We start from the raw sequence: 21232 nt of genomic DNA, 5'->3' as shown, positions 1-21232 counted from the left end.
GATTTCCACACCATTATCTATTCTATTTTTTGTTTCTTCCTTTTTAGGAGCCGTTTGCTTCAAACTTCACGATCACCGTCGCTATGAGTATGTATATATGATAAATTGGAGAATAGAGAAATAGGTTTGATAGAAACATATAGAATATTTGGTAACTTTATAGTAAAATGAATAAGTGAAGCTCTGCTGTTTACTTGTTAATTATAAAAACCAATAGAAACGGCATATGAAACCCATTAACTGATTCAGATTGACCTTTAAACAAACATTGGGTATGGGTATATATGATTGAAATTAAAACTCATTCCTGTCCCTTAAAACTCACTCACCAAACACTTTCTAAGTATCATTTCCATTTATCCATGCTTGATAGCATATTTCCCCCCATATTGTATGTGATCATGCAAGTTTAAAACTTCACGGAACACGTAATCTTTCTAGTAGAAAGAGTTCAGGTGAAAAATATATTCATAGCTAGCTCAAATTCTTCCCGAGGCTGGACGACTCCAAACCAAGAAATTGAATCGCATATTATTTGTTGCAAACTTAGCTTTAATGTCATAAATCCCAGGTTGCTTTTTTTCCTCTTCATCCAGGAAGAGATGATAGAGATAATTGGTGCGACATAGACAAATCGGAAAAGTTTGGTTTTAATTGAGCTTAACGCCCAACTTGCACCATTACCTCATTTACTCTTTGTTTTTGTGAAGTTTCAGTACGTCGCTTTCCTGATGAAAACTACAAGCTGTATAGGTACAAATCTGAAGTGGAAAGATACTTCTCTTCTCCAATATATATTGGCTGTACTTCTCCCTCTCCCCATAATTAATAATTTCCCTTGAGTTCTTTGCTCTAACCAGTACAGGTACAGGTTGTATTATTTATTAATATCCATCGGATACCCAAAAAAAGAAAAAGAAATAAATAAATGAATATGTCGAGAACCTGCGCTTGATGCATGAGCTATCAGCATCAACGATTCTGCAAATCTTTTCCTTGATTTAGCAGTTTTTCACAGTTTGATGGCTGAAGGCAACAATAGCAATAGGCCAAGAAGGCAAGAACCATCAATTTTCTTTTACTTTAGGGTCCGTTGGTTTGAGGGTAGTTTACTTTAGGAGTGCATTGTGAGAAAAGTGAGGTAAAGAAAAAGGAAACTAAGGTTTTTACATGTGTTTGGTTGACAAGAAAATAGTGCAAGAAAATTTAAATTGTTATGTTTGGTTAACAGAAAAGTTACAGGATAACTGGTTAGAATTGTTAGCTTATGTGTATATATAAATCAAAGGTAAATATTGATTTCATAAAAATAAATAGAAACCGATCGACAACATCAACTACTTTTACACTATTACATATAAGCGTTTTATTCAACTTCATACAATGAAAATAAAGAAAACATAAAAATGCACTGATCTCTTTCTCACCCAAATTGTTGCATTTCTCTGTATAATTGCCACAGATTTATTCCTACAATTGTTTATAAGGTCATTTAAATAGGGAAAAAATCAGACTATTAATTGTAATGTAACTTACTGAAAAATTTTCATGGACATGTACATAAAGAGAAGAGAGGAAGATATTTTTCTGGAAGGAGAAAAGATGAAAGATTTTAATATGATGATGATGTTTCTATGCCTTCTTATTAGTGTTATATGCAGATGATTGAAACAGATAAAAAGATTTGAGTTGAGATTTTAAAATTAACAATTTTACCTATAAAATATTGGAAAATTTTTTCGTGGGCTTTATCCGTTAAGATTTTCCCGTCATTTGCTTTCCTGCGATTTTTGCAGGATGAGTTTTGGCGATAAAAAAAAAAATTACAAGAATCCTATTTTCCCACACTTGTCGTCCACTTTCCTTGGGACTAGGGGTGCAAACGAGCCGAATTAGAGTCAAGTTTTGGCTAATCGAACCGAACTCGAGTTAATTTTGTGAAGTTCGAACTCGAGCTCGAGCTCGACGAGCTCAAAATATCAAGCTCGAGCTCGAGCTTAAAAAATAAAAAAATAATTATTATTATTTTATTTTTAAAAAATAAAAAATAATTATTTATTTTTAAAAATGAATAAAATAATAATTTTTTTAATAAATAATAAAATAGTAGGGATATATATATAATTTTACTATTAAAATAAAAAATATATATATAATTGAGCTCGCGAGCCAACGAGCTCAATGTTTTTGAATTCGAGCTCGAGTTCGAGATCGACTTAATTAGGTCGAGTTCGACTTGAGCTCGATATTGACGAGCTCGTAATCGCGAGCGGCTCGATTCGCGAAACACCCCTACTTGCAACAAAACACTTGTGTTTTGTCACAAAATTCCTTAGGAAGGATTCGCTGGGCCACGACCCATTTGTCCAGTCAGGCCAGGACGTTGCAGCATACAAGGCCCAATTCTGATGGTCGTACATGTAGAATTGCCTGGGCAAAAGGAGAAAATTTGTGATTCAAATCCAATTTCTGTACAAAATGAAAAAATAAAATTCCCTTTTTTACGCCGGAAGGGTTACCAGTGGGAAAATAAAAGGATTGTTTCTAGTAGTAATATTCTGCTATGAAAAGAAATGACATGTTGGTGTTGTTACTTATTTGTGATGCAATAATTCACACTCTTTTATTTTATATTTATCTCTCGGACGCACTAAAAACTCTCGTAATATGAAGTATTAAATCTACTTCATATTAAATCTGCTTGAAAATCGAGTTTGTGACTTGGTTATAATTATATGAAAGCATTAACTTCAACAATTTTTTGTGAGAGTAATTCTTTTTATATAGCTCCAATAAGTTTTAGTTGAATCAATGAATGAGTTAATCTTTTTAAGCTTAGATTCTTACCTTTAAATTTTTTTCAAACTTCATAATATGACACTTCGTTAAATTGACAAGCCAATCATTAACTTTTTTCTAATCAAAAAGAATAATTTTGTTCATTTGGATTGTAATTTTTTTAAAAAAATACTATAATAATATGATATATATATATATATATATATGAGCTAAAAAATAATTAAAAATGCGATGGAAAAATATTTCATAAAATTTTCTTTGAAAACTCGTAATTCAAACGCGCCTAGCAATTTTAGAATGGTAACTTAAACGGTTTTTTAAGTTTCAATATAGTAACTTAAGTTTTTTTTAATAAAAAAGAAAAGGAAATGGTTTTTCCTCCACCCAAAAAAGAAGTTGTCTTTTCAAGTTTCGATTATATAATCTTTTTTTTTTCAGCAACGGTATAACCTACTCTATCCTAATGAGCTGTGATAAAAAGCTAGTGAATATATAGACATAACTAGATTAAGAGAGTGTTATGACACAATCTTAGATTTTTTTCGCTGCAGGTGAGGGACTTGGCTGCAGGGACTTAAGTCCCTCCCTTCGATTATATAATCTTTTGTCAAGAAGTCAATTGACCTTCGATTATATAATCGGTTGCCCAATTTTGTGCATCTGATGTATATTTCCCCACAATTCTGCCAGCACTTTTTCTGCGGGGCAAATTTTGTCAAAAGAAACATAAGAGACCCCACCATGACGACATAAGACCTCTCCAAAGTTCAACAATCAAATCCCATTCCGATCCTCAATTTCCGATCAACAGAAATCCCCAACTGGGTTTGATAATTCCTTTGTCAAACCCTTTTGGGTTTAGCCAAAAAGCGACGTTACAACACATAAATTTACTTCCACACGTTTGTTTTTCTTTGACTTTGAATTGTTCCGTATGATTAAAGTTTTGAGCTTTCACATTCTCAATTTTCCTCCTCCTCCATACAGTCCATTCTTATAAAGGTTTCCCATTTTTATTTTTCTCACAATTAATTAAAGGGATTTCAAAGGGTATAAATAGGAGTATTATTATTCGTCTAAAGTTTCAGTTTTTGAGCTATATGAAAGTTGAAACTGATTCCCATTGAGAATATGCAATTCTTGGATTAAAAATCTGATCTGGGCTCTTGTTGCATCCACCATTCGTTCCTCTGCAGATTATTGGTATGCTTAAGGTGAGTTACTTCTCCAATATTTTCTGTATTTTTTGTGTCTTCTGTCGTTGTTTCTGAACAGATATTAGCTGATTGTGATCAAAATAGGATCAAAACTTTTTTCTGATATATTTAGCTGTGATATAATCGGCATTAGCTTATGCATTAGTCTCTGAGCAATTTGGTTAGTGTGCATTGTTTGATTATGTGAGTTATGACATGTCTGTGTTTTTTGCTGGTTCGTTTCTTGTTCTTATTTTGCCTCCTTTTTTTTCAAGTTTGTAATGCATCCAATTGCAGAATAATGGGTTGTTTAGATGCATTGCATCTTGTTTATAATGAGTTTTATGCGATGCATTTTCATGCAGTGTTACTTAATGTGATAAAGGTAGTCTGCATTACTCTAATCATAAATTTGCACCTATTTTGCGGCACCTTTTCACGGAGAAGGTGAAGCTTTTGGATGGGAACTGGAAATCCATGTAACTACAGTGTTTCGTTAGCTTGCTTTTCCTATAAACATACTAAGCGGGTATGATCTATGATCTTCAGTTGGTTAAATGATTACTGTTGAGATGGTCGTACTTTTTATTTTTTTTCTGTAGGCCATGCAAGATCTTAAATTTTAGATTTGATGTGTGATTTAAATTCAAAGGCGGGTGCCTGACACATTTGAGCTATTTATATCAGCAACAGAACTAGTAAAAGTTTTCTTTGGTGCTAGAAATTAGCTGTCTTTTCTGAAAAGTAGAACATCCTGATGGTGGATTAGAACCTGCAGATTGCCTCATTATAGTTTCACAGTAATATTACCTAGATCAAACTTCCAGAGGGAGCCTGTCTATCATGTTTATTAATAATTACTCTTGTGATGAATTTGTGTGTAATTTTGTTAAGTTTTTAATGCATTTCATGGACAAATCCGTGTCTCATTGCTTTTCTGCCACTAATTCTTAGCAGATAGAAGTGTCATTTGCCATGATGTCATAAATTTTTTAGGAGAAGACCACTGGGGGAACTTCCTCTAAGCACATAATGGGTTGGTTCAGTAAAATTTTTAAAGGATCAAATCATAATGTTTCAGATGGTGGATACAGAAGCAGATACAGAGCAGATTTTCCAGGAAATTTTCCTTCCACTTCATTGGTGAGTGTCTTTTCTAAGCTGCTGTCTCTGCTTTTTCTTATGACATTTATGAGTTTTAGACAACAGCTACTATATGTTTCTCGCTCCTCTTGTCCTACACTACAGCAGTGAAACTTTCTATACACCCTGAAATCTGATATAGTTCTTGTTGTCTATAGCTCAATGCTTGCTTGAATATTTGAAATAAGTTGGCTGAAGCTTGGCCTATGTATGTTATGAGTTATGCTAAGAGTTTGGTGTGGCATTCTGTCAGAAAAGTTACACGAACTTCTCTAGTATGTATGTACTACTTGTGATTCATTTGTACCCCTGGATTCTGGTGGACTCCGGAGTTCCTCTGGGACTTTCCATATGGTGTTGAGCTTATTTTAGTCAATTAATCTCTCTGTTGCAAAGATTGGTTTGTGGTTCCCTGAAGTGGTTTTATAGTTGAGGAGAGATTAGCTTGCTTTCAAATTATTGGTTGTAGTTTCTTACTACTAATCGTGTTCTTCCCTGAGTACTGCCTCTGCTTCATTCAAAGCTTAATTTGTTTGGAAAGCCTTGCAGCAGGATACATTGTCCGAGGCAGAAGATATAGACAGAGCTATTGCATTATCCCTTGCAGAAGAGGATGAGAAAGGGAAACATGTGGTTGGTGAGTAACTTGCATATCATTTTCTTGTCAATGTTGTTTGGGCCATACTTTATTTCAAAGATCTTAGCTAATGTGCACTACTTGAAAACACATATAAGCAATGGTAATAAAAGTAGTTTTAGTGCAGCAGATTAAGTTGCCAGCGCACATGGTCGATGGTTCTACATGTTTAATTAGTTTATAACATCTGTATGCTGGTATTTATTTGTACAAAGCTATAACCAAAGTCATCAGTGAATGTCAAACGATGTAATTCGTCTTCTACTTGGAATATACCATTTTATCCTGTCTGATGTTGATTGATTTTCTTATTTTAGCTTTCCTCTTTTTAACTTTTCAAACTTTACCTTGATTTTTCTTTGTTTTTCCCTTTCAAATAGTACCATCTTGGTTGCTGATAACCTTTTAGAATGATGAATTGAGATAAATAGGTCTCTGTTATGTCATGGAGAATTGCATTATTGCCACTCTGTAAGATAAACATTCATGTATGTGTGAGAGCCTTAAATGGTAGAATAAAACAAACTCTTCGATATACAATTTTCGAACTTAACAAATTGCTCAATTTTGATTAGATAGTGAGGCTCAACTGAAAGAAGATGAAGAACTTGCCAGAGCTCTTCAGGAGAGCTTGACTTGTGAATCTCCACCTCAATATGGAAATAGAGGTAGCGTTCCATTTGAAAATGGACATGGGACAGGAAATTTTTATCAACCTATTCCTTACCACTACTCAACAGGGTTCAGGTATGTGAAAACTTTTGAGCTTGCTAAATTAGCTCTCTTACTTTCAGTGGGCAGTTTTTTCTATCACTTAAAACATGGAAGTTTGTGTTCCAGATACAGTATCTGATGAGTTTTCTGCCCTGTTTAGTTGTTCTCAGTCTGTGTTTTCTTAATTAACACGTACAACTGGCTTCATGTTCTCTTTAGTTGGCATTCAGTCTCAAATTCATTGGATAAGAGTTTAGAAACAATTCATGTTTTTCTCCTATCCTTGAACCAAGTCTATGGTTTTCAGTTCCATGTACTGTTCTTTCAACTCTTTTTGAGGTCTTTTTTGGTTGACAAGTCATCCTTCACTTCCTTAGAATGTAAACTTGTAGCTTTTCGCGAAAGAGGAAAAGCTTTTGGAAAATTTTAGTGTTAAAAATAACTGTGTAAGATATGCTTCTCTTTGACAAGCAAAGATAGGATTGGTCAAACCTCTTGGGAACCACCTTTACATATGACAAGGTAGAACATGTTTGTTCTCCTATGAACTGTCAAACTTTTGTGCCATTAAGCTTTTGGGAATCTGCATGTTTTTGAGCTACTACCATTGCAGTGTGGTTGGTTCTCTTATCTACTTCTGTTGTGGCAGGATATGCGCTGGCTGTAATACTGAGATTGGGCATGGACGACTTTTGAATTGCATGGGTGCAGTGTGGCATCCAGAATGTTTCCGTTGCCATGCCTGTAACCATCCAATAGCTGATTATGAGGTAAAAAAAAATATTCCAAATAAGTTGTACCATGCCTGCAAGGTTTTAGCTGACTCTTATCTTACATTACTCTGCTTTACTTAATCCCCCAATGAGGAAAGCAAAGATTAGAGTTTTTTTTTTATATATTTTTTGCTTGATTTTGTGAAAGATGTTTGGGAGTTTCTTGTATCTTTCATCCTCTGTGATAGTTCGTGTAGTGCATGTCATTTCTTTTTTCAATGGGACAATTTTAAATGTGAAAACATTTTGTTTGAAAAGAAGCGGAAAAAGATCACTAGTGTATCCTTTTTTTGATTGTCAATATTTCAAAATAACTTCCCAGATTGAAATGCAAAAATCTTGACTTGTATGTCTCTACTGTATTTCATTTGCGAAAAATGCTTAAATTATCATATAAACGTTTTTATTCATGGCCATTATTCATTGGTAGCAGCTGAATAAGATATAATGTCAGCGCATGATCTGTTGAAGTTTTTCTTGTAAACTTTGGCAATTTTTTGGCATTCTGTCTTCTGGGGCAATATGTGTATCTTATGTTATGAAACCTAGCTATTCATTCTTGACTTTCCTTACTGTGTCTGAAAAGTTTTTTCTAACGGTCCTTTAATGTATGCTTCTATTCTATCTAGTTTTCAACGTATGACAGATACCCTTATCACAAAGCTTGCTACAAGGAGCATTATCACCCAAAATGTGATGTTTGCAAACACTTTGTAAGTAATTCTTCTATCATAAAAATGTTCGGCCAAGTGACTCTTGTAAATTTTTTTCTTTGGGCTCTTGTAAAGACTTGCTTAATTCAACTCATACAGCTGCACAAGTACTGATATTGTACTCTACCAACTACTGTTTTCCAGCACGTACTCTGCGCTGTTGCTTTTAGTTTTTGAGAGTAAGAAGCAAAAATATGTCCAAGCCACTTTGCAAGTGGATCGCCAAAGTGGAAAAATTTTCTTGGCTTTCTAAGAATTGAATTATGTTTTTGCAGAGAAATACTTATTCACATGTTAGGGAGCGCTTAGGAATGGTGCAGATTTTTTGTAGTTAGTAATTGATAAGTTTTTAAAATTTTCTTTTTATTTGAAATGTAAGTTTGAGAATATTAAGCTGCTGTAGAGCAGTTGCTTTTGATTTTTTACTTCAAATTTTAATTATTCTTCAAAATAAGTTTTATTTATTTATTTTTTGGGCATCTTCAGATTCCAACAAATGCAGCTGGCCTTATTGAATATCGGGCACACCCTTTCTGGTCCCAGAAATACTGCCCTTTTCATGAGCATGATGGCACTCCTCGCTGTTGCAGCTGTGAGCGAATGGAGGTTAGTCTGATACAGCCTTTCCTAAAATGTTCCAGTTTCCTCTCTCTCTGTATGCAATAAAGATGTAAACAAACTAGTCTTGTATGTGCATAATTGATGAGTAAAATACCTCTTGATTGCTGCAAGCAGCCCCGGGATACAAGATACGTTGCCCTTGATGATGGTCGTAAGCTTTGCCTGGAGTGCCTGGACTCTGCAATAATGGACACCAATAAGTGTCAACAGCTTTATCTTGATATACAAGAGTTTTACGAGGGATTAAATATGAAAGTGGAGCAGCAAGTACCATTACTTTTAGTTGAGAGACAAGCACTGAATGAAGCCAGGGATGGAGAGAAATATGTAAGAAATATTTTTTGGGGTTGAACCAAGAAATAAGGAAGATTCCTTTCCTTTATTTTGCTTGTCTTGATTCTTTGTGATATATGCTGGAAGAGATTAAGTACGAACTATATCTAAGAGATTAAGTACTAACTATATCTAAGTTATTTCATTTAAACCAGGGGCATCATCACATGCCTGAGACAAGAGGGCTCTGTCTTTCTGAGGAGCAAACAGTCAGCACAGTAAGAATTTGTTTTTTATTTTTCCGGGATTATGGATACACACATGCATTTTGTTATCCAAGTAAATGATTAGCTAAATGTCTCTCTGGAATTACAAGATTTCGAGGCGACCGAGGATAGGAGATGGAAATCGAGTAATGGACATGAGAACAGAGCCATTTAAGCTGATTCGTCGTTGTGAAGTAACGGCAATTCTCATCTTATATGGTCTTCCGAGGTAATATTCCACCTCTTTGGTGAGACTTGAGGATAAGTTTTATGTTAGACTCTCCACCTCTTAGATTTCTTTCATTTCTTATACTGGGTTGGGGTTTGGCAGGTCACACAAGGTGTATGAGAAAATTTTTTCCATGCTGCTCATAAAATTAAGTTGCTTGAGAAAGATGAAAACAGCATGATTTCTGGAAGTGTCGTAGATGGATGAAGTTTAGTATTAGATATTCTCTTGATTGGCTTAGACACATTCTAAGTTTCTCTATTTTTGCTATCTCTTGGACCCATTCTCAATTTGGACATAATTGGCCCCTTCCATTCATATGAATTGCACCAGAGATAAAATTTTTGAAGGTACTAATTGTTGAAATTCAAACTTGGAGGTTGGGCAAACGCCCACAGGAAGTAAGAAATGATGAATATGTTAAAAAGCGAGACATCGAGAGTTTAGGAATGGTTCAAAAATGAAGGGACCAAAATCACAAAATATCCTTCTAAATCTTAATGCTCAACTGAGACTATAAGACGTTCAATTTGGGCAGAGATCAAGTGAAAAGAAGTTCAACAGGCCAATAGAAAACTAATTTCAGGTGCCACATGACTGAAGCATAAACTTTACAGATTTGCTGCAATCCCTCGTCTACATAAAGAGATTTTCCTTTTTCCTTGCATTACGTTAGTGCATGCGTCCTAGATCTTGTAATCTTGAGAGTCTTCTAAAGTGCATTCGAATTGCATTGACATGTTGCACTATGACGGCCTTAACATGGTCAGCATGTTTACTCTAATTATGCATGTGGAAGCTGCAATAGTGAGTGGAAAGCACTTTGCGAGGGGGAATTGAACTTATGTGAGAGGCATGGTAGATTTTTTTTTTTCCCTTATAGTTGGGTGGATTACTGGTATTAGGCTTTTATGTTCTTAGCCACATCATAATCAGGTCTTGAGCAATTTGGCATAAGGCCATGGAATTGAATATGCCTTAATTGCTTCATTGCTACTAATTATGGAGTCAAGGATATATCATCCCTCATGTCCTTCGAAGTGTGTAAATAAATTTACTTTTACACTTTAGTTCATTTGGGCAAGGTACGTTATGTAAAGTTAACATCGACAATTAGGAAGTCTTTGGCTTTGTCATGTAAGTAATATGCCTGTGGCCATTACTGTTCTTCTTGGAAACAGACAGGTGATTCTTTGAGTCTATAGACACTGTTTCCATGTTGCTCACTGTTTTGATTGTATGTGCTGCCAGATGTTAGTTTCAATATCAGTGTATGATACAAATAGAATTTGCTGCCTGCAGGTTGCTGACCGGATCAATCCTAGCTCATGAGATGATGCATGCATGGTTGCGACTAAGAGGTACTTCAAACTTCTCCTGCTTTAGCTAAATAAACTGATAGTAGTCTCACTTTTGGCTATTCAGCATAAACATGTCCAGTTTTTTTTTTATGTCACAGATCATGTTTCTGAATATATTTGAGGAATCAAGAGAAAATTGAAATTGAAGATAAGAGAAAGTAGATTCTTTTTGACTAATTATTTTGTGACATTCAGATTTTATGTTTTCCTGATTTGAACAAATACTTTTTCATCAACTATCAGCTTTTTGGGGATTTGTGATATATTGCTTTGTTGTTATGGTCATTGTTTTTCCATTTTCCAATAGCTTTACTACTAGATGGTGCTATTTCATTGGATTGCTAATATTCTTTGAGAATTTTTTTTTTTTAATTTCTACATAAAAATGCACTAGTAGTTCATTTGAATTTAAGTGATTAATTCTATTTCCTTTATGAGGTGGTTTTGTTTGACAAGAAACACAGGATCTATGACTGTGTGTCTTTTTTACGAGACTATTATAACATTTCTTGGAAAAGGAATAACGAATCAAATTTGTTCAAATTTGTTTATGATTATCTTTAAACATGTTATAAGTTTTGTCTCTGGCTATTTTAAAGAGAAATATGTTGTACATGTGCACTTGTCTCTATTAAAAGTGCAATTTTGTTGGAGGTGTGTTCTGCAAATGTTTTAGAAGCAAAGCACTAAAAGATGGTGATTGAGAGTAGGGATGCTTAATATCTGGCAATGACACCCAAATGCCAGATTTTGGAATTAAGACCTCTTTAATTCCGGCAATTGCCACAAACATGCCAGATTTTTGAAGTAAAGAGGACACTAATATGTCTGAGCTTTGTTTGATAGGTTACCGAACTCTCAGTCAGGACATTGAAGAAGGTATCTGTCAGGTTCTAGCTCGCATGTGGTTAGAATCTCAGCTTATTCACATAGCCAGGATCAATAATGTTGCCTCAACCTCATCGTCTTCTGCTTCTGCATCTTCAAAGCAAGGGACGAGGTCCCCATTTGAGAGGAAACTTGGTGAATTTTTCAAACATCAGATTGAATCAGATACATCACCAATCTATGGAAATGGTTTCAGGGCTGCTAATCTAGCGGTTCTTAAATATGGCCTGGGTAATACCTTGGACCACGTCCGAATGACGGGCAGCTTGCCGTATTGAACATTAGCTATACTTGAGAAGATTTGTTCAGATTTTTGTCAGAGCAAAACTTTGGCCACTTACAGGAATTTTTTTTCTGAATATAGTAGTAGTTCAGAGAAAGGATAAAATTCTTATACCTTGTAGATATCATCTATATTGATGTACATTGATGACAGAGACATTAATAGAAATCATTTTTGATCTTCCTCTTGCTCAGTTTCAAAACCTGACTTCTAACTTTATGCCTTGCTGAATTCAAGAGCCCTTTTCTTTCACCTGTGACAGATATTGAAACATTTATGCAATGGCAAAGACAGCCATCTTTCCTGAGTAAATTTACTCAGCAAAGAGTAGCTTTACTTTTAAGACCTATCAAAGAGTAGCTACTCTTTTAGTTTTACCTAATTTTAATTATTCTTTATAATCTCTTTTCGTGATCAGTTTTCGTAAAATCAAGTCAAGGGGGAACCAAATCAAGCTCTTGCGAAACGGGTTGAAATTTAAAACGATGTGATGGGCCTACTAGGCCTGAAGGCGCTGGGCTTCAAATGGTTAAGGAGGGCTGGAATTACGACATCTCCAAGACATTTAATTGGGCCTTGAGACACGGGGTCAAGTTAACATCTAAACTCACAAGCCTTACATCCCAGTACCGCAGAAAATCCTCTAAAGGCCCCATTACTGTCTCTGGGAATTTGCACGATCAAATAGTACCCATTGCCCTCCATACTGCATAATTCTAATGAAATTAAAAAAATATATATATGTAGAATTTCTAACACTACTAACTACGCAATTTGTAAAAACACTTACGATAACAGGCTTTATAGTACAATTAAAAAAAAAAAAAAACAGCAAACAAAGTTCAACATGTTCCCGCCCGGGGGGGAGTTTTTGGGTGGTGCGTGCGTGTGTTGGGGAATCATGGGAGCCTAGGACATCATTGTATGGAATTCATTGAAATCTAGAACTCCATTGCCATCAAGATCATAAGCTCGAATCATGGCTTCACATTCTTCCAAGGATTTTGGATCTCCAAGACGGTTCAAAACTAGTTGCAGTCCTTTAGGAGTGATGCATCCCGAGCCCTTGTCATCCTCAAACATCTCGAAGGCTTTCTTAACGTAATCATTAGCCTCGTCACCCTTGTTGTCCATTTCAATTAATTGAACAAAGTCTCCAAACTCTAACAAATTGTCTCCATCTTTATCGAACTCCAGAATCACCCTTTGAGCCTCGTCACGGGACATTGAATCACCGACAGAAGAGAAATATGCTCTAAGTTCCTCGACCGAAATCTTGCCATCTTTGTTATCATCAAAGTAGCTAAAAACTTGTCGAAGTTCATTTTCTTTGGTACTGGTGCTAGTTTTTGGTGAAGAATTGGCGGAGGAGGAAGAAGTGGTCGAAGATCTAGATTTTGAACGAAAACGAGGGAGGCTTAGCTTTAAAGTTTTGTTGGCGAACCATTTTGATGGTTTGGCAGCAATGGTGGTAGCTGTTGCCATTGTTTGGTGGATGACCTTTTGTTTTTGAGGGATAGTGTGTATAGATTCTGAAGCAAAAAAGTACTCGCTGTGTAATACAGATGAATAGGCACTTATGCTGAATGAATATCTCGTACAACAATTGTTTGTCGAGATATTCAAGCAAGTTGAGCGGAGAGGTACGGTCGGAAGGAAACTTGCAGAGAAATAACGTAGAAACAACTATAACAATAATGGCTGGCAGTCTTTAATGAAATTGCATGGCAACTTCGTAGTTGCTTGGATTGAAATTGGAGCTGACTTCACCTGAAACTGAAAATGGTAGTACTAGTAACTTTTCTCCCGGAAAGTTACTGGAAATTTTGGTACCCTTTTTAAGATTTTAACTTTCGTAAGGTTCTTCTTGCTGCATCTTCCGTGAAAGACCCCTGAAATTGTGGCAATAATTTGGTGTGCGGCTAACATTATGTGATGTTTATCCTTTTCCTTAATCTCTTCATTCCGTCTCAATCTATGATGTACTAAACAACAATTCTTTTGGGAAACCTCTGAGCAAGTTGGGCCACTAAAAACACATCAAATCAATTTGGGCTGTATCACACATTCATTCGTCAATGCTTACATGCATGACCGCTCAATTGATGGCCAACCGCACAGGCACAAACCAAACCTGCCGAATTGAACATGGCAAGAATAATTAAGTGTACCTGCACTATCTTGCTACATAGGCAGTGTTAGGCAAACACTATAGAGTATAGAAGCTTTTGCAATAGGTTCCGTAAAGTTGGTTAACGTTTTGACCTGCCTAACAACGCACTTTGCAGAATAAATTTTTCTATAGATGACGTTTTAAACACAAATAATTGGAGAAATCACTAATAGCTGTAACTTCAGTCTCGATCTCTACATATATTATAACTGTTCATCGTAATCGCATGCATGAGGAGCATAATTAGTAGCAGAGAAATTTATCAGAATTGTCTTCTATCTATGTCACGCTGTATGTGAAAGACAAGGATGCAGGAGGCTGCCGTACTATCTGCATTAGTTTCATTTGGTTTATATAATTATGGTTGCAAAATATTTCCATTGGGAGTTTAAAAAAGTTTCTAGTACCTTTCGATACCCAACTAACTATGAGCTTTTCTCATACTTTTTTTTAAATTTTTTTTGGATAAAACATCAAAATGTTATTAAATTTGTATTAATGGTAGAAATTACATCAGACATATGCATGCATAATAAATCTCAAAGAACAAATACTATAGATTTGAAAATTTGATAAAAAGAAAGATTTCGCCGTGAAACTCTAAACATATTCAAAGATAAAACACCGAGAACATCTATACATGTTCAATTGCCAACACCACATCTGCTAATTAACTATTTCAAGTTCTGATATTGTCGTGACAACTGACGAGATAGATATAAGAAATCCCAAATCTTAAAAAAAAAAAAAATCACATCCCACACAAACAATAGAAAAAAATGAACAAGCATCGACAATATTTACTTAACTGTCTATGCAAGTCTGCACATAAACCATGCCTTTTTGGGCTGCAGACAAATAAGTCCGCACGTATGTTAGTCTGCAAAATAGACCGTGCCCATCTTCTAAAATTTTTGAAAGTAATCAGCCAGTTATAAATGGGTACCCTGTCGAAATGACAACTATGACAAGTTTAGTGTTTTGGACTGGAGATTGGGTCATGGGTAAACGGCCCATGTTGCTTGTTTTGGGAAAAATTTTCACCACTATATCAAGAAAACAAATATAGAGTAATCCCCTTGTACGACGTGAACAAGCATTCCCAGTGAACTTGATGCAATGATTCTGTAACTATATAGTTCTCAATTTATACTGCATGTTGTTTTATTTCTTTTACTATCTAATTATGTATGGGAACTTAAAGGGTCAGTTTCCGAGTGTTCATATAATTTAGAATACGTTCAGGTTATGATGGCTTGTTCCAGCTATTGATCATATTACAAGTGTATATAGTCTTTGTTCGTTGGCTTTAAGAAGCGCCCTTCACCCTTTCTTTCCTTCCTTTTTTTTTTCCCCCCTTTTCCTTCAACCAAAAAAGTGCCCTTCACCATTCCAGCTAAGATATGGGCAATGGCAGTTTTAATGTAGTAGTGATTGGCTCATGAATCCATGTCTCAAAGGTATAATCTGTGGTAGAGTACTATTAATTCGCTAACATAAATAATTCCCACGATTGGAAGGGAGAAACCCTTGTTAGTACCAGCAACATATTTTAATTCCAAGCATCGATGTGCAAAACGGTAAGATTTTATATTAGGAATTTTGCATGGAAAGGGTCTGGAATTATTTTGTTGACAAAGGAAGCCAATGTCGTTACGCGAGAGTGCGCACCGGATGAATTTCGACTCATGCAATAACCTGTCAATCACACGAAAATGTAAAACGCATTAAATAACCTTTACGCGACAAACGGATGTTTCAGGAGAGGTATACCTCCCATCCCAAATGCAGAACAAAAGATCAAAGAACAATCACGGAAGCATTAAAGAACTACGGCTCATATCAATCCTGGTGACTCGTGCATGTAAATCCATCCATCCTATAGCTTAAGCCAACACCTGTCTCTCCGCAGAACCCAGAACTTGTGTCGACTTGAACTGCCAATGAACGATGGTGACATACGCCGATGAGCTTCAAAATTCCGCAACTCCGGTTCTAAAAGCAAATTAATTAATCCCCAGGCCCCTTGTGCTGTCATGATTCAGGAAAGCCAGCAAACATTAATTTGCCCGCTTGCACGCACAAAATTAAGACTGACTGAAGAGCGCCTTATCCTCAACCAGCCGGTTGATCTTTGGATAGCAACCTTTTCCTTCACTACCGTCCATAAAACTGCTGCTACGCACCTAACATCTAAATCACTAAATGTATTCGAACGAACAAGTTAAGAATGTGGGAGGGATAATATCAAACAAAAAAGAAAAAAAAAAGGAGGGTTGTGACACGCAACAGATCTTCTGTCCCACATCCTGTATCACTCTCTGTCCCATTTTTTATTATATTGTTATTTCTCCTACATAAACATCACGTTTAAGTTCTTTTTGTTTCCTTAAGATCCAATAACTATTAATTAAGTAAAATATAAATACAGTAACTTCAAAAAAGCAATATATAATAAAAAATTAAAAAATATAGCAAAAAATTCATAAAAAATCTCATTTTGACAGGCAGATCATAGTGACTAGTCATGTTATCAATTCGTCTCCTTGATTGCTACTATACAAATGGCGTCCGTGCATTACGTGTGTCATCGTAACCATTCACGCAACTCAAATATGTACGTCGATTGTCGTGGGAAGATTGGTAAAAAGTTGGGTACATGTGATACCTGCAGGATGGGGAGTGCTGCAATCAGCATTAACACATGCATCTTATAATAGACTTCGTTGCTTCATCCTCGACCATTTTAGTACTTGGGATGCTAATTTATCTGGTTGGAATGAGTTGATAGCAAGTAAAAAGTTTTCGGTAAGAAAAGCTATGTAACTTCTACACAAAAGGCAAGACTGGGTGGGGTTATAACTTAGGCCTCATCAAGTAAATTGATGAATATTTAATCGTAAATGTTGTAAGACTGCAAGAATTCATGCATGCATGCTCAAGTGCACCGAAGGTTTATTTATGAACACTTTCAATTGTTTGGCTACTGGAATGCGTGGAATTTTGTTTCATTTTATTGATGAATATGTTTTTCGTAATAGATTTAGCCATGCATTGGAAATTTGATAAATGGAGGACGTAAAATCCTATATGGATCCGACGACCCGTGATGAGTCACTCCCGAATTCATAGTTTAGTCCCGACGGCAGCTGCCATAGTGCTGGCTCCCAATTGATACATTGTATCTGGACGCAGTTAGTTACATAAGGTGCCAAGCGAGAGTTTTCTTTGAGTTTTTTTTTTTCCCTTTTATCTCTTCATTATGTTCTTTCCTTTTTCATGCAATATAAACTAAGCATCATACATTGAACCTGGTCAGGTTTTTGTAACTAATCGTGTATAATATGTCTGTTAGTCCCTTGAAAAAAAAACTTCTTTTTCAGAGGTAGGATCATAGATAGATATGTTTGTATGTATGTAATTTGCAAGTGTAGATACAGGACATATTTGTTTGGAAGCTGAATTCAAGAGCATGTACATATATAATAAAAATAAATAGTTCAAGCTTACTTAAGTTTAACAAATACTAAAGGAAAATTTGGTCAAAACCTCCCTCATATTTAGTCAAAATTTTTATTTTACGTCTCTTACAAAATTTAAATTAGTAAACTTTGGTTTCAACCTAAGTTTTTTTTTTGTACTACTTTTTAGTCTGAATCCATTATGTGACCCACATAGGGCCATTTTTTTAGGGGCAAACATGTTAGGTCATATTCGTAGTTAAACAAATTACTCGGTTCATATTCATTTTTGTTTTAGAAAAAGTAGGTTCTGACTCAAAACATATTTTTTTCCCTCAAAAAAGTGGGATCCAATCCAATCCATATTCATTTTACAGTAAAAATTGAGATTTGACTTTTTTATATATATAAAAATGGACAACATATCGGTCACGTAGTAATTTCAAACTAAAAAGTGATCAAAAATTTAAGTTGCGATCAAATTTTGTTAATTTAAATTTACAAAGGATGTAAACTTAATATTTTAAAGTAAAGGACGGACAAATATATTGGACGAAATGTAATGAAAGCTTCGGACAATTTTCCCAGTATTAAAATGAACTTCTTGGAGAGTGCGGGGGCCTTCTACTCGGAAATGAAACGAACGTTGAACCTTAAAACTTTTGCCATCTTTTAAATTGGCTAAAGTAGATGATAAGGTCAAGCAAAGTCGAGCAAAGGGTCTTTTCGTTGAATATCCATTTCCTGTGAAGTAGTCCATGATAAAGTATGTTATGGTTAATATCAATACTCGTTTCCCAAAGTTGGATTTCTTCTGCACCGTTAGATTAACAGAAATATCAAATATCGGACGGCATAGCTGTAAGTAATCTTTGTGGGGTGCTGCACATACCGACAATCCTGGTTGGTTTGCAGGATAGATGCTGCGCATCGATGGCGTTCTTCACGTCTCTTTTTGTCATTATCCGCTGCTTAATGGCGATATTTGACAAAGACATCCGGGTTTCAACGTCAATCTCCTGCATACTTAGCACTTTTAAATTTTAACATATCTATATAATGATACTGTAAAAGCAACCAAGAACATTAAAAAAAAATTAATCACTCAAAATCAAAATCTATAATCAATTAAAACAATTAATCAGAGAACAATCCCCTGATCGAACGATTTTCTTAAATACTTTGATTGGCCGGCTCCGAAAACTTTTTTTTTAAAAATAAAAAAGAGAAAAAAATTGGAAATTAAAGGTCTGATAAAGCTTCTTATGTTCCCTGTCCATGAATAAAAAAAAAGAAACTGGAAGATTATCATTAGAATGTCGTTATAATGTGGACACCTCTTTGGGAGGATACGGTTTGCCCTAGAGGTGGCAATTTGGATTGAAATCCATTTATCCATCCATATAAACCATAATTAAATGGATTTGGATTATCCATTTATAATATTGGTTTTAAATGGTTTATCAAAGTAAAACCATTAAATTAAATGGATTTATATGGATTATCCACAAAAACCACATATATCCATTTACTTGAAAACCAAATAAAAGAAACGGACAGCAAATGACTAAAAAATGAGCTATTCTAAAATAGAACGTTGGGATGTGAAAATGCCGTCCCCGTGCTCCCTCGTTTTCACCGGTTTCGTTCCCTCCTTCACGGCCATCGCCTCCCATTCCCCTCTGTTCTAATCACTACTTAACTAAATCCATCCTCTCTGTCTGAATCCTCCTAAAATTTTACCCAACCCAGGATCCCAGATCGAGTGAGGATGAATTTTGCGGGCAAGTGATCGGAGGTAAATCTTCATCCTTTTCTTGCTGATATCTTCGTCTTTGTTTTCCGTTTGCGCTTAAATTGTTTGATAATTAGGAGGGAACGGGTCTGTCTCTGTTTCTGGTTCTAGGTTGTTGAGTTTCCAATCAATATTTGTTAAATCAAAGCTTTTGGGCTGGCTAATTAACTTGAATTATTGGGGTTATCGCATTTCATTTGCATGTGGCTAGCTGCTGTGACGACTAGGAGTTGTAAGTCTTTTGGTTGTAATGCTGAAACAAGTGAGATTCGATTGGCTTTGAAGCAAACCCATTACTTTTTCCCAACGATTCCTTGTGGAGGATTAGAGTGCAAGCCTGGCACCACAGAATTTGTGGTTCAGAAATCCCAACTAAGTTGGGAAGGGACTTGTCAATTGGCACTACAAGATAAAATGGATACTTCAACGAGAGCTTCCCTGGAGTCACTGATACCTGGAATGAGATTCTGTACAATATTTTTCTCTAGAATGATTCATGTTATAGCAGACAACTAATTCCCAGGTCCTTATTCCTAGTTGAATTCATTACTGTGATGAGGACATTAGGAAATTTAGTTAGAGTTGTTATGTCTAACATTAATTAGAAGACATGACATATGATTGCATGCATCGAAATCTGGCAAACTGATCAAAATTTAGTTTTTAGAGTAAGTAATGCATGATAAATTGCAAGCTTGGGATTTCTGGACTTCTAAATGTTTAATGTTATCTTAATCCTTTCCTCTAACTAGTATTTTTTTGCTGTCATTTTGCACTTAATAAGATCTGAATTTTTTTTCTATTCTTTGGTGCAATGAATATTAGGTACTTGTTCAAATGGAAGGAGAAGAAGAGCACAATGTTGAGCGAGTTTCATCAACAGATTCTATACCTGAAAGTGGAGAGGCTACCGGAGAAAGTTCAGCCAAGCGAATTAGGAGGCAAACATCAATTGCTTGGGATGGTTTTGATACTGTAGCAGTGACTGCTGATGGAAGGAAAAAAATTAAGTGTAAATGGTGTGCACAAACATATTTATTAAAAGGTAATTCTGGAACATCTAATATGCTCAAGCATTTTGAATCTTGCAAGTGGAGAGAGTTGAAGAATACAAGCTTTGGGGCTCCTTTGGATCAACATATGTATCGTGAAAAAATTGCAGTTGCTATTATAAAACATAATTACCCTTTTGAATTTGTGGAACATGAGGGCATTCAAGATCTGCATAACTTCTTATGTGAAGAGTCAAAACCTGTATCAAGAAACACAATCAAAGCAGATGTTGTGAGAATGTACTCGAGAGAAAAAGAAACTCTTAAACATGCCTTAGAGAATGTGAAGAGTAGAATATGTTTGACATTCGATCTATGGAGTTCATCCACTACAGATGGTTACTTGGCACTTACGGCTCATTATATTGATGAAAATTGGGTGCTCCAAAAACGGATATTGAATTTCCGTCATATTCCTCCACCACATAATGGTGTCTCTTTGGCAACAGGGGTAATGGATTTAATTAGAGAATGGGGAATTGAAAAGAAAATTTTCTCATTGACTATGGATAATGCAGCCTACAATGATGTTTTGGTGAATGTTTTGAAGCGTCATTTGAAGATTGCTGGTCCGTTGGTGTGTGATGGAGAATTCTTTCATGTACGTTGTGGAGCACACATTCTAAACTTGATAGTAAAAGCAGGTTTAGAAATAGTTGAGCAACCTCTTTCAAAAATACGGGAATCTGTCAAGTATGTTCGGTCAAGTGAAGCAAGAAAAGTCAAATTTGCTGAATGCATTGCTAGAGTCTCTATCAATTGCAAAAAGAAAGTTCGACAAGATATTTCAATAAGATGGAATTCAACATATCTTATGTGTGAATCTGCTTTGGAGCATCGAGGAACATTTCAAGA

The 21232-nt window shown here is 35.5% G+C and overlaps 2 protein-coding genes across 3 annotated transcripts; one reads left to right on the top strand and one right to left on the bottom strand.

The window, feature by feature from the left end:
* Positions 1 to 3373: 3373 nt before the first annotated feature.
* LOC113712364 (protein DA1-like) lies at positions 3374 to 12076 on the top strand. Of its 2 annotated transcripts, none has more exons than XM_027235756.2 (12): positions 3374 to 4013; positions 4953 to 5138; positions 5688 to 5775; positions 6351 to 6522; positions 7139 to 7259; positions 7892 to 7975; positions 8462 to 8581; positions 8711 to 8923; positions 9085 to 9147; positions 9246 to 9364; positions 10667 to 10725; positions 11572 to 12076. In XM_027235756.2, the coding sequence occupies exons 2-12, from the start codon at positions 5028 to 5030 to the stop codon at positions 11889 to 11891; spliced, it is 1470 nt and encodes a 489-aa protein (XP_027091557.1). In that variant the 5' UTR covers positions 3374 to 4013; positions 4953 to 5027; the 3' UTR covers positions 11892 to 12076. The 2 variants fall into 2 exon arrangements, with proteins under 2 accessions (XP_027091557.1, XP_027091558.1); XM_027235757.2 differs by having other exon boundaries at positions 4950 to 5138.
* A 224-nt stretch (positions 12077 to 12300) lies between these two features.
* On the bottom strand, positions 12301 to 13623 carry LOC113710920 (probable calcium-binding protein CML41). The gene has a single exon (XM_027233995.2). The coding sequence runs from the start codon at positions 13379 to 13381 to the stop codon at positions 12806 to 12808; it is 576 nt and encodes a 191-aa protein (XP_027089796.1). The 5' UTR covers positions 13382 to 13623; the 3' UTR covers positions 12301 to 12805.
* Between the last annotated feature and the right edge of the window lie 7609 nt (positions 13624 to 21232).

The sequence above is a fragment of the Coffea arabica genome, chromosome 10c, assembly GCF_036785885.1.
Source record: "Coffea arabica cultivar ET-39 chromosome 10c, Coffea Arabica ET-39 HiFi, whole genome shotgun sequence".
NCBI classification, from domain to species: Eukaryota; Viridiplantae; Streptophyta; class Magnoliopsida; order Gentianales; family Rubiaceae; genus Coffea; species Coffea arabica.
Note: the sequence above shows the minus strand (reverse complement) of the source record. Positions and strands in the feature narration are given on the sequence as shown.